The sequence below is a fragment of the Gavialis gangeticus genome, unplaced genomic scaffold (assembly GCF_001723915.1).
Source record: "Gavialis gangeticus isolate Ggan-Ray unplaced genomic scaffold, GavGan_comp1, whole genome shotgun sequence".
Classification (NCBI taxonomy): Eukaryota; Metazoa; Chordata; order Crocodylia; family Gavialidae; genus Gavialis; species Gavialis gangeticus.
The window spans coordinates 28026469-28038419 of record NW_017729034.1 but is presented as its reverse complement, the minus strand read 5'-3'; the positions used below and the strand labels follow the sequence as shown (position 1 = coordinate 28038419).

Sequence of the window (11951 nt, the reverse complement as noted above, 5' to 3'; positions counted from 1 at the left end):
GCCAGCCCTGTCTCGGGCTTTCACCGGCGCCGGGGCTCAGGTGGCACGCAGCCGTGCCTGGCCCCCTGACCCTTCTCAGGGTCTTACGCCTTCACTGGGCCGAGTACAGCCCTCTTAGGCTGGGGTCTCAACCCCACATCCCGCACCACACTGGTGCCCAGCTGCCACACCTTCCCGGCGCTGCTCGGTGCCCAAATGGGGCACCCAGGAAACCCCTGGACTGCTGGGGATCTCCTGTGAGGCCTCCTCAAACCCCTACAGCCTCACCCGGTCCTCCAGACAATATACACAACAGAACCATAAGCCCACCTGGCTGTAACAAAACGATAGGCCTACTGGCAATAATGAAACAAGAAGCCTACCGGCTATAACAAAACAGTAAGCCTACCGGCCACAACATAAAGTCCAGGCCCACCTGGCTCTCTGGCCCACAGCCTCCTGGTCAGGCTTCTCCTCACCCTGACCATCATGCAGCCCTCTGGGTGCTCAGGCTGCACTGCTTAGCTTAGCTCTCCCGCAGAGCTCTTACCCCTCAGGTTGCCAGAAGGGAACTGCCAGCCAGGCTCCGGCCTGGCTGTTTATAAGGGCCCGGCCCTGCCCCCTTCTGGTCACGTGACCAACCTGGTTGCTCCAGCAACCCGCACCTGAGCTGCCCTGGTGATTGGCAGCTCGGCCCATTTACCACCGCCAGTAGCAGGCACCCTGGTGCCCTGCTACACCTCTCCCCTTCCCGGGGTTGAGCCTCCTTAGGAGTGGGGCGTGGGAGTGTCCCACGACACTCTGCTATGTTGCCCTCCCAGCAGATGCCATGGTAACTGAAGTCCCAAATGAGAACCAGGCCCTGCAATTTGTAAGCTTTGATTAGTTTTTTAAAAATGGCCTTGTCAAGCTCTGGTTCTTGGTATGGTGGTCTATAGCAGATACGCACCATGACTATGTTCGTGTTATTCTCCCCTCTAACATTGACCCAGAGACATTACAGCAGGCCCATCTCCTGCTTTATGGTGCACATCAGAAGAAGCATACACAACCTCTTTTTTTTCCTTGGCCTGTGCTTCCTAAACAAGTTGCACCCATCCATGAAAGTCCGCCAGTTGTGTGAACTATCCCATCAAGTCTTTGTTATCCCAATTACATCCTAATTCCATGTTTGTAGCGGTACTTCTTATTTTTCTTTCTTATTCCTCATGTGTCTTTCTTACATCAGTTAGATCAGGAGTGGGCAAAGTGCAGCCCGCGGGCCAGATGTGGCCTGCCAGGCCATTCCATCTGGCCTGCGGGACCCCTAAAACATTTAGAAAATTAATATTTATCTGCCCCTGGCTGCCTGTCATGCAGCCCTCAAAGGCTTGCCAAAACTCAGTAAGCGGCCCTCCACCTGAAATAATTGCCTGCCCCTGAAGATGGTGTAATTTCTGTCCTTAACCCCAGAGTACTAAAAACTCAAGGTACACCTGCAGTAAATTTACTCCCTGCATATGAAAATCATCAGAGTGAAATGTTTTTAATTTATCAAAATGAAATATTTCAACTGACTTGATCAATTTTATTTGCACTTTGCAAATTTTTCAAGATTCTGCCATTATATTCTATGACCATATGCAAGTAGTAAATTTACTGGACAGTGAAGCCAAATACCATTAACTGCACTTATCGATGGGTCCAGTATATATCTGTGGCATTGTATAAATAATAATAGTACACAAAACTTTAGAAGTATAGGTGTGCTGTTAATTTAGATCTACTCTTTTTTAGGTTAATGACTTATGTGAAGTACAGATTGACTTAATATTGAAAGAAGTATCAAATACTCTTTTAATTGTGCTGCCAGAGGATCGTCCTGTTAAAGTGGAGGATATGTTGACACGCAATGAGGTACATATTTTGTATCGTAGAATTTTAATTTCTTTCCCTTGTGTACCTTCAAAAAGGTTTTCAAAATACTTTCTTGGGTTTTTTTAATGTGGAAAAAATACACTATAATGCAATATAAAAGCAACATGCCAAGTTAAAAATTGTTAACTATAGATGTATTTTCTTTCCAAATAAAATTTCCTGCAAAACTTCAACTTCAGCAGTTTACAGGTATAAATCAAGGACCATAATTTTCAAATAACCTATTTATCCTTACATAATTTCAGTTACTTTATTTTAAAAAAAATAACTCTTACTGCTAGATAGCTCTACCTTTTCTTTCACTGAGGAGTACAGTATAGAGCAGGAATATCAAACTCCCTTAGCCTGCTGGGCCAGATCCAGACTGCAAGGCTTGCATGGGCCTGTTCCAGACCCACCTTTGGCAGTGAGACAAGCTGTGCTAGCATTGCTTGCCATGGGTTCCTGACCCACAAGGATTAATGTGCCTATTACTTAACCCTCTGCCACCATTGGACATCCCTGGTGGGGCTCCATATACCAAACTTCAACAGCAGGACCCTCCCCCACAACTTGCTGCAACCCTTACAGGAGCACCTGGACTGGGTGATACAGCTCTGTTGGCTGTATCGTTGACACCCTAGTATAATGTAACAGTCAAATAAAGCTACTGAGAAGGGTGCAAGGTTTTTTCTGGACACTTACTGCTTTGAACTGGGCAGGAAATACATGCATAAATGCATTTTTTCAAGCTCATAGAACATAATGTCAGAATCTTGAAAAAAAATTGCAAAGTGCAAATAAAATTGATCAGGTCAGTTAAAATATTTTATTTTGGTAAATTAAATGTTTCTTTTCAGTTTTTTCTGTTTAAATATTTTCTTTACAACAAACTACTTTGAATTTTGAAAACACAAAATCATTTATGACTAAAATTAGATGTTTTTCATTTAGAAAATAAGACTTCCAGCATTGGTAATTTTGAAACTGGGTTTAAGGTTTTGTTTTGTTTTTTAATGTGAAATTCACTGAAATGGGCCCTGCCTTGTCCCTTAAAAACTTTCATTTCCACAAACAGTTTCTGACAAAATTCACCAACAATTTTTTTGTTGCACAAGCCTGTCATTTAGACAGTAATTCAGCTACAGGATTGTATGAATTTAAGAGTCAACTTTAGATGCTCAACTTATTCCTTATACCATGTCACTTTTGGAAATGTTTGGAGGTATCATAGATCTCCTTTATGGATTGCATTGTTAAGGAGATGTTATGACCTTTCAGAAAGAAACAAAGAGAAGTTGTAACTTTCTCATTGCAGCAAGTTGATTTGTATTTACAATCAAAAGTTGTACTAGATCATAATAATCATAGTCAGCTGTTTAATTTTGGATGTGTACCTTGAGTTTTTAGTAAACTCTGGGGTTAAGGACAGAAATTACACACAAACTGGTATAAGTGACTGGAAACTGGTTTAAATCTGTAACACATCGGAAGTTCAGTGCATATAAAGTATCTTTAAAATGGCCAAAACTGGTTTAAGATAAATGTGGATAAATATAGTATCAGAATTAATTTAGGTTAAATCGGTTTATTAAATTTCTGTTCAAGATCACCTCCAGATTCAAGCTGACTCACAGTCCCCCAGCATCCCAGGATGTTTGGCCCCCCCTCTGAAAATTCTCCCCTACCCCCTTTTGCAGGGAGGGCAGGCTAGCTTTGGCCCAAGCTGGCTCCTCCAGCCAAGCAGACAGATGTGCTCTAGGGCCCCCCCAGCTTCTGGCTGGGGACACTGCAGGCAAGTGGTTGCATTTCCAGAATCAAAAGTGAATGTCTATTCACTTGCTTATTGATTTGATTTTTGCAGTTTATATTAACCTGTGAAGATTTAATTGATTCAGCCTCGGGCTTTTTGACTGTCTGTACTTAACCCCAGAGTGGAAATCAACAGTTAATGTAACTTATTGATATTTTTATCCAACAGACTTATACCAGAGAGTGTGCTGAAATATTGAACCACAAAAGTATGCATATTGAAGATGCTGTCCAGGAACTGATATCTGTATTTGAGACAATTTATGAAGTTAAAAATTCTAAGAGAACATTAAAAAAAGTGTCATTGCCAGGTAGCTATTTGTATGTGTTTAAGAAAAAAGATTTTTTTAGGGAGTTGGAATATTATGTGGCAAAGCAAAATTTATTAGTAAAACTGTTTCAGAGTTCTTTGTTTAACTCACCTGTTTGTGAGCAGCTTCTCTACTCACTTATTACTCTTCAGGGAAGGGTTTTAAGCTATATAATTCAAAGGGAGTCCAGTATTATTACTGGCGGTTTCAGGGCAAGCCCTGCTCAAAGCTATCTGTCAGCCTCTGGCTGTCAAATAAGGTGATGGTTACATTTATTTTTAGCTAGTTTTAAAAACCATACATTTATATTTCTCATATGCCCCAGACTCAGCACAGAGCTTAGTTCAGCAGGGCAGCAATAAAATGCAGTCAGACACACACAAGTTAACAGAGCAAGTCTGAGCAGGCAGAATTACTCAGTATTTCTAGGCTGACACCCTCATGTGCCCCGAACTCAGCATAGGAACAGAGTACGTCTGAGCTGGGCCAGGTCAATCAGCATTCATATGCCCTGGCTCAGCGGTTCCCAATCTCTTGCCCCAATTTTCCTGGTAGTAACTCCTTTGATGAGCAAACCCCACAGAATTTTTAGACTTTACAGGGATCTTTGGCTTAGGTAAAAGAAGTGTTCCTGCAGACCAAACAGGGAGGTTGAGGAGAAGGAAGAGTAAATGAGGTTCAGAGAGAGTATGGCAACCAGCTTGACGTTAAAGTTATTTTATTGCCAGGTATATGAAACTTACAATGTCACTAGTATTACTAGCCATACAAGGAGAGACAAACAAAGCAGTTACAATATTACACAGTTTCAAGTGGGTATTTGGGGAAGTCTAGCTCAAGTTTGATCAGCAAAAGTCAGGTTTAGAAAGCTGTACCTGGAGAAGGAGAGAGATTAAACCAAGTCTGAGGTTTAGAAAGTGGGCATAAACAGAGAGAGAGAGAGTTGGGATCTCAGCACTCAGCAAAGCTTGAACTGGGTTAGATTCCCAGGTGTTTGTTGGAGCTTGCAGACAGGCAGAGCCCTCAGCACAATTAATGTCGGTGTTCCAGGCAGGGAAGTGGAACTGGTGCAGTGTTTGGATCAAAGCACCAGAACAGAAACTTGAGCTTGGGTAGGGTTTTTTGTAAGGAACTAACAATGGCTCAAGGGCAAACACTTGGTTTGTTTATGGGTAAATGATGGCTCATGTATTGGATAATAGGAACTGATTACACCTGGCTATGGGTGGCATTACTCTGAAGGAACTCACAATGCAGACAGGCGGATTCAGTGTTTTGGGTACCAGTAAAGGAGTCATTACTAGAATTGGTCTGATAAATACTGAGTTGGGTGTGTGCAGATGTGGGTTAATTAGCATTTGGAGCAGGGATCCCCCATTATGCAGTGCACCCCTGCTTCTCTGGACCCAGTGCGGTCTGTGCCTTGGAATTTCTGTTCTCCATTCTGAATGCTAATGGAGGTGTCTCTCTTTCCGATCTCTGATGCAAATGAGACTGGAGAAGTTGCCTCAGTCCTGTCACCCTTATGTGGAGGGGTTTAGGTGCGTCTCTCACTGCATCTTCATTGCCTTTTGTAAGTCCTTCTTCTTATCAGTTCTGGTTCAGGCAGAGGTGGGAGGACGAGGTTGTGGGGAGGGAGTCCTTTGTGAGTCAGAGAGGCTGGGTACTGTTCCAGGGTTCCCCAGGAACATAGACCTTACAGGTAATGTTAAGATATTATTCCCTTGATTTAGTATGCAGGGCTGATACATCTTTGGTAGGGCAACACTTTGTTACTATTTAATTAAGTTTCCATGCTTCCTCTCCCTTGTTTCAGGGTACTGCTTGTCAGATGATAAAAGAGTGGCAATGTGTTGAGTCCACTCAGAAAAGCTCTGGTTATTCAACTATATCTGGAATTCTTGAAGATGGACTCTACACATTTATATTTCCTGCCCCATTCCCTCTTCTTTGGACTCCTTATAGTGTCAGACTTCAAGAGAGTGTGGAAGGAAAAAAGTTGCTAGAACATCATATCATCATATCCATTTTAAAATATTGCCATCAAAATATTGATTAATAATGAAGGAATGTCAATATTTTCATCTGATTGACTGTGCATTACATAACATAAAAGCTAAATGCTACCTCACCTCTATGTGCCTAAGAGGCATGTATGTAGATGTAAACCAGCAACTCTTGGCATTTGCATGCAGGTTGGATTCTGTTTCCATCTGTGGTGGAATAGGATTGCCCTACATGTGTACTTGATAGAAGGAATATGAAGGAAGAGGAGGACCCTCCTGCCTTTTAGTCCAGTAGTCTAGTAGCTGAGTTGCTTGCCCTAGGAACAGAAGACTCAGATTTTAGCTTCCCCTCACCCAGAGGGGCTTTAAATATGTATCTCTGGTTTCTGGGGAAAAAAGTGCTCTATCAGACCATGGGATAGGCATTGTCCAGTATATGAGAGTTGAAGCTGGTTCATTGCACCTTGACACAATGAGTAAATGGCAATGAAATTTTTTTTTACCCTTTGGGGATACTAGTTAGGGCCTCAGTTCAAGTCTCCCTGCTTTCCAGAGTAGTATCTATCTCACTGAACTGCTGCTTTCCTGGGGCCAAGAGGAGGGGAAACAGGGAGACTTGGAGCTTCAAGAGTTGGTAAGTGAGCTTGGTAAAATCTAGACCATAGCCTAGTGATTAGAATGCTATTCTAGGAAGCCAGACACAAGTTCAAATACCTTCTAGGTGATGGGACCCTAGAACTGGGGTCTCTTGCTCCTTAGGTAAGTGTTCTGGTGTCTAGACTATTGGGCTAAAAAGTACTAGGACTATCTTCCTTCTTCAGTGTCAAACATTAATTGCAATTTTTCTGTGACTAAAGTTTTAGAACTTACCCAGCATTATTAACAGGCTTGGATACCTATGCAACAAGAGTGTAGTTCACTGAGTATGCTCATAGGCAAAATGCAGGGCAAGCATAGCTATGTGGAATCCAGACTATGTGTAGGTATCAAGTAGTGCAGTTAAGTGGCTACTTAAATTCTGTTAAGGTTATGTAAAGATGAAATAAGATTCTTCCCTAATATCATCCTTATTTATCCCTAATATCTACAGCAGGGCAGAATGACCTCAACTGTGCATTTTACCCCCCTCTCCTGCTTACATGCTCCAAATGCACCAGAAATACACTTTGAAAATGCTCTGCAATCATCCTCAGCAGCTATTGTCAAACATGCTGGAGACTTTCTGGGTTTAGAATATGTGATAGGGAGTGGGTAGGCAGGACATGCTCAAGGCTATATTGGCTAGGGCACATCATTGCCGTGGTGTAGACATTCCTGTACAGCGCAGTAATTTTGGTTACTGTGCAGTAAATGCACATGTGTAGATGTGCCTACTGTGTGTGTGTAGTGTAGTGTGTGAGCGCATATGCATGCAGGTATATGTTCACCATGTGTGTGTTTGTATATATATGCACACACACGTATACACGCACACAGTAGAATTCAGTTTTGGTTTTCTTTGTACACGGGTGTTTTGTAACCCACTTATTTCATAGTGAGTAGCCAGATTAAGAAGGAACAGTTCAGCTGCATGCTGTAGCTGTATATACCCCTGGCTAAGTCATGAACCCTCATTTTTCTTGTGGGGGTTAGGAAGTTTGTTTGCATGCATGTGCATGTACACATGCACACACACTAATGATACATGATATATTGTTAACCTAAGGTTTCCTTGGCCTTGTTTTGAAAGTCATGTGAGAACAAGCTAAATACCTTTTCCGGCTTCCATTAAAGTGAATAGAAAAATGTTCTTTGACTCTATTGGGAGGTAAAGCATGACAAAAAAAGCAAAAGTTGATATTCAGATAATAAATAATAATTTATTATTCCATATTTGCTATTTTTTATTTACAGTAGAAAGGAAGCATGTGGCGTTTGGGGGTAATGAAGAGGAAGAAGAAACTGATGAATCTTTACCTATTCTTAGTGAGGAGAGTGAAGATAACGAGAAAGAAGATGAGTTTAAAAAGGTGCTTTATTATACAAAGAGCGTACAAATTAGTTAGGATTTATCAAAACTCAGATATCTTAAGTGAACATAAAAATAATTGCACAACTTCTGACTGTAAATTGTAAGGTTAACTTTCAAAGGTTAGCTTTCAAATATTATATGCCATGTTATAATTTGGCATTCATTAACTAAAGTATTAGTAAATAAGGGAGTAGGGAAAGGTTGCCTGAGAAACAGGTCAGCATCCTGTGCACAGGCTGTTATTCTAATGTAGATGAATACTCACCTTTATCCTTCCCCACACTTAGTTGGATTCAGGAAATCCACTCCCATATTTTCAGCAGACAGAACAAGAAAGCAGCACTTGTTCATCTTCCATAGTAACCTACATTAAGTGTTAGTGGATTACAGCTGCCATGTGTAGGTGAGGGTTGATAATACTATTGGGATGTATTCGGGTTCAGAGAGTTAATGTCTTTTGTGGGCTGAATGGTGTGCTTTCCACACGTTCTATTAACATAGTACAGTTAGGCTGCAAACAGACATTGACTTTATGCCACCATAAAAATGTTTATGGCGGCACAAAAGCCAAGTGAATGGAGACCATAGCCTTTTACTGTACCAAAAGTGCTTAAATTTTGTGGTGGCGATGAAGCTAGTAATAGTTTGTGCTGTCTTTTTTGCCGCTGACATCTGCATTCTCCAGCCATTCCAGGAAGAAACTCCCCCAGCCTCAGGGACCTGTATCCTGAGAGAAAAGGGCCCTGGGAGCGTTGCTTTGACTTGGGGTGTATGTCTGCAGCTGAGGAAACATCTCTCCACTTGTACACAGCACCCCAACCCAGGACCTGGCAGCATGATAGGTGTGCCAGGGTGTGATGCACGTTTCTCATTGCTGTGGCCTGGGTCACAGGGCCATGTGCAAATAGAGGGAGAACCCCAATAGGGATTTCCTCACTCTGTGCTTGCAGACCCATGCCAGGGGAATGGGTCATGCTGCTACCATGTTGCTGCATAGGAGTTTCCCTCTCTAAGCTTGAATTCCCTGAAGAGAGATTCCCCCATGCCTAGTTTGGAAGCATGGAGGGGGGAATCCCTATGGGAGTTCTCTCCTTTGCACTTTTCAGACACATGCTGATGGAATCTCCTGAACCCAAACATAGGGAAATGTCTATAGTCAGGGCAGGGCATCCTTCTCCTTCAGGATCATGCCCCTGAAGCCCTGGGAGGGACAGAGGAAGGACCCTGGGAGATGTCTTAAGAAATTGCCAGGGCTGTCATATGTGAAGTGAATCAGTTGTGCCACGACATGATCACACTCCAAAGAGATTGTCTGTTTCCAGTTGTAGACTTTACTGCCTTGGCTTCTGGTTTCAGGGAAAGATTATTTTGACTTTTTTCTCCAGAGCCACATGCCTGCTCCTCTTACTGACATCTTACATACTACAGAAACATTCAGAGCCTGCTCTTCTACCTCTGAGCAAAGCACATTGAATTTTCTTTGTGTTTTATCTGTAAGTCCTCCTTTCCATCCAGATTTTGTAATATATTTCTGTCCTGACAGTGGCTCAATAGTAGTCTTGGTTTGGAGAGGATATTTCTGCAACATTTCAGAGGATTCAAGGAATTCCTCAAATTAGTGCTTTTTAAATGTGAGGGCACCATAGGTGGAGGGAGAAAATATTATTTGCAGGGGCTGAGTACACACATACCACACCACACAACAGGTAAGACTCTGGAAGGAAAGCGGCAGGGGAGAGAAAAGGAGTTCGGGGAGGTGGGGCTCAGATCGAGGCCCCCACAGTGAGGGAGGGAGTGGGGCAGAGATAAAGGCAGGGGCTGGGGTGAATAGGACCCCGAGGTGGGTCATGGGATGGTCGGAGCCCGGGCAGTTTGTCCAGGGGCGTGGTGGTGGTGGGCAGGGGGACGTTCCTGCCGCTGCATGCACTGTGGGTGAGGTACAGGGAGCACATGCCCCCCAGATTTGTGCACAGGGTGGAGATGGGCTGCTGTTCCGGGTTGGGCTCTGCACCCTGCAGCTGTTGCCTCAGGAGCCACACAATGCCATGTGCCTGCCACTGTCAGGCTGGGCCACATCCCCTGTCCACCTACTGGTGGCAGGCACATGGCATTGTGCAGCTCCCAAGGCAACAGCAGTGGGGTGCAGAGCCCAGCCCACAGTGGCAACCTGCCTCTGCTCTACCCTGTGCACAAATCTGGGGGGCACATGCCCCCATAACTCACCTGGGGTGCACACAGCAGCGAGAACCCCCCCCCCTCCGTACTCCTGGATGAGCTGCCTCAGCTCCAGCCATCCCATGACCCACACTGGGGCTCCATTCACCCCTGCCTCTGCATCTGCCCCACTCCCTCCCTCACTGTGGGGGTTTCAGTTTTGCCCCCCCATGCCCCTTCACAGACTTGCCTGCCATGCTGGGCAGTGTTCCACATGCCACTGGGCTGCAATCCTGGGTGCATGCAGGCTGCAACTGTGTATCCTGAGTCTGTGCATGCCCCTCCCCCCTTGCTGCAACTGCCCAGAACCTGGGCTTCCCTGCTGCCCTGTGTTTGTGGGGGCTAAGTTCCCTTAGCCCTGGCCTTCCACTGCCTATGGAGGGCACTTACCAGGCTCCAAGAAGTATTTTTGTATTTTATCTAATGTCTACTTAATGTAAATTACACAAGAAATTCTGGTAGCAGGAACCAGAACCCAAGATTGCCCTATATCAAGTGACCAACCCACTAGGCCACAGAATCATGTTTCTCTCTTCCTTTTTCACTCCCTCCCTCTCCTGAATTACAAGGCTAAGAGCAGACATTTCATTTGTCTTGGGACAAGTTGTGCCTATGTTTGTCCTGAAGCAGAACGGTCCCAGAATTGGCATGTATACATGTCACCTTTCCAACCAGGGTTTAGTGAGCAGCTCAGTTCACTGCTGCTTTTCTGCTATTGATTCAATGATGCAGTCCTGGGACAACCATTCAAATGCATGTCCTGGGAGAAGCTCTTAGTATTTCTTATCCTGTGAACCTTTTCAGGGTTTGTCCCAGGACAACAGATTATGGGTGTCTGAACAATTGTACTTTGTCCCAGGATAAAATGGTTTCTCCGTGAACAAATGCAACTTCTTTGTGTAGCCCAAGAGATGTGGAAAGTATCCCTATACATACGCTGAAGAGTCTATAGCATGGTGCTTGGGGAACTCTTCTGGGAGGTCAGAGATGTGGGTTTGAATCCTTGCAGTCTGAGGGGGAGCTGAATCTAGGTCTCCCACCTGTTGAGAAATATTTTAACTAATAGATTATTATATAGAAGGGGTCCGACCCCCTCACCTGTTTATTCAGCCATCTTTTAAGAACTCCATCTTTCACTTCATATATGATTCTGTGGGCACATCCAGATGAGTGGGAAAGTGAGCTTTGCAGCACCTCAAAGGCACGCAACACACATGAAAAGGTTCTTTGTGCTGTATATTTGTATCACAGAGGCAAAATTAGATACCGGGAAATCGTAGCATCTAAAAAAACAAGGCAAAAAAAAGAAGTGGCTGAAGCATGCACCACATGAAACTGGAGCCTGGCTGGTCAGAGCCACACTCTGGCTGCTGGTCAGGCTCCACATACCTAGATTGCTGCTACTGAAGCCCCAGGAGACCCCAAGAACCCCAGGTAAGGCTGCTGGGGCAAGCCCAGGTGCTGGCCTCAGCCTCTCCTACCCCACCCAGGGCAATTTGCTGCATTCTAGAGCATGCATGCAGAGGCATTTCCCAGAGACAAGTAGCAGTGGCACAATTATGTGCCGCTGCTAGTTGTCCCCAGGGAAGTGCACGTTCCCATTAGTCTGTAAGCTCCCTGTGTGTCTGTGTTAGGCATGCTCTGTGGGAACTGAATATTTAATAAATTCTTGTTATTTCATAATTTCATAGATTCATAGTTTCTAGGGTCGGAAGGGACCTG

General features: G+C 44.2%; 1 protein-coding gene across 1 annotated transcript in view; it reads left to right on the top strand.

Moving 5' to 3' along the window:
• DNAH8 (dynein axonemal heavy chain 8) overlaps positions 1 to 11951 on the top strand; it is a 397167-nt gene that overhangs the window by 70501 nt on the left and 314715 nt on the right. Inside the window, exons 20-23 of the mRNA XM_019526702.1 lie at positions 1756 to 1875; positions 3857 to 3955; positions 4789 to 4837; positions 7901 to 8013. Of these exons, the coding sequence (XP_019382247.1) occupies positions 1756 to 1875; positions 3857 to 3955; positions 4789 to 4837; positions 7901 to 8013 (381 nt within the window). The remainder of the gene's footprint in view (positions 1 to 1755; positions 1876 to 3856; positions 3956 to 4788; positions 4838 to 7900; positions 8014 to 11951) is intronic.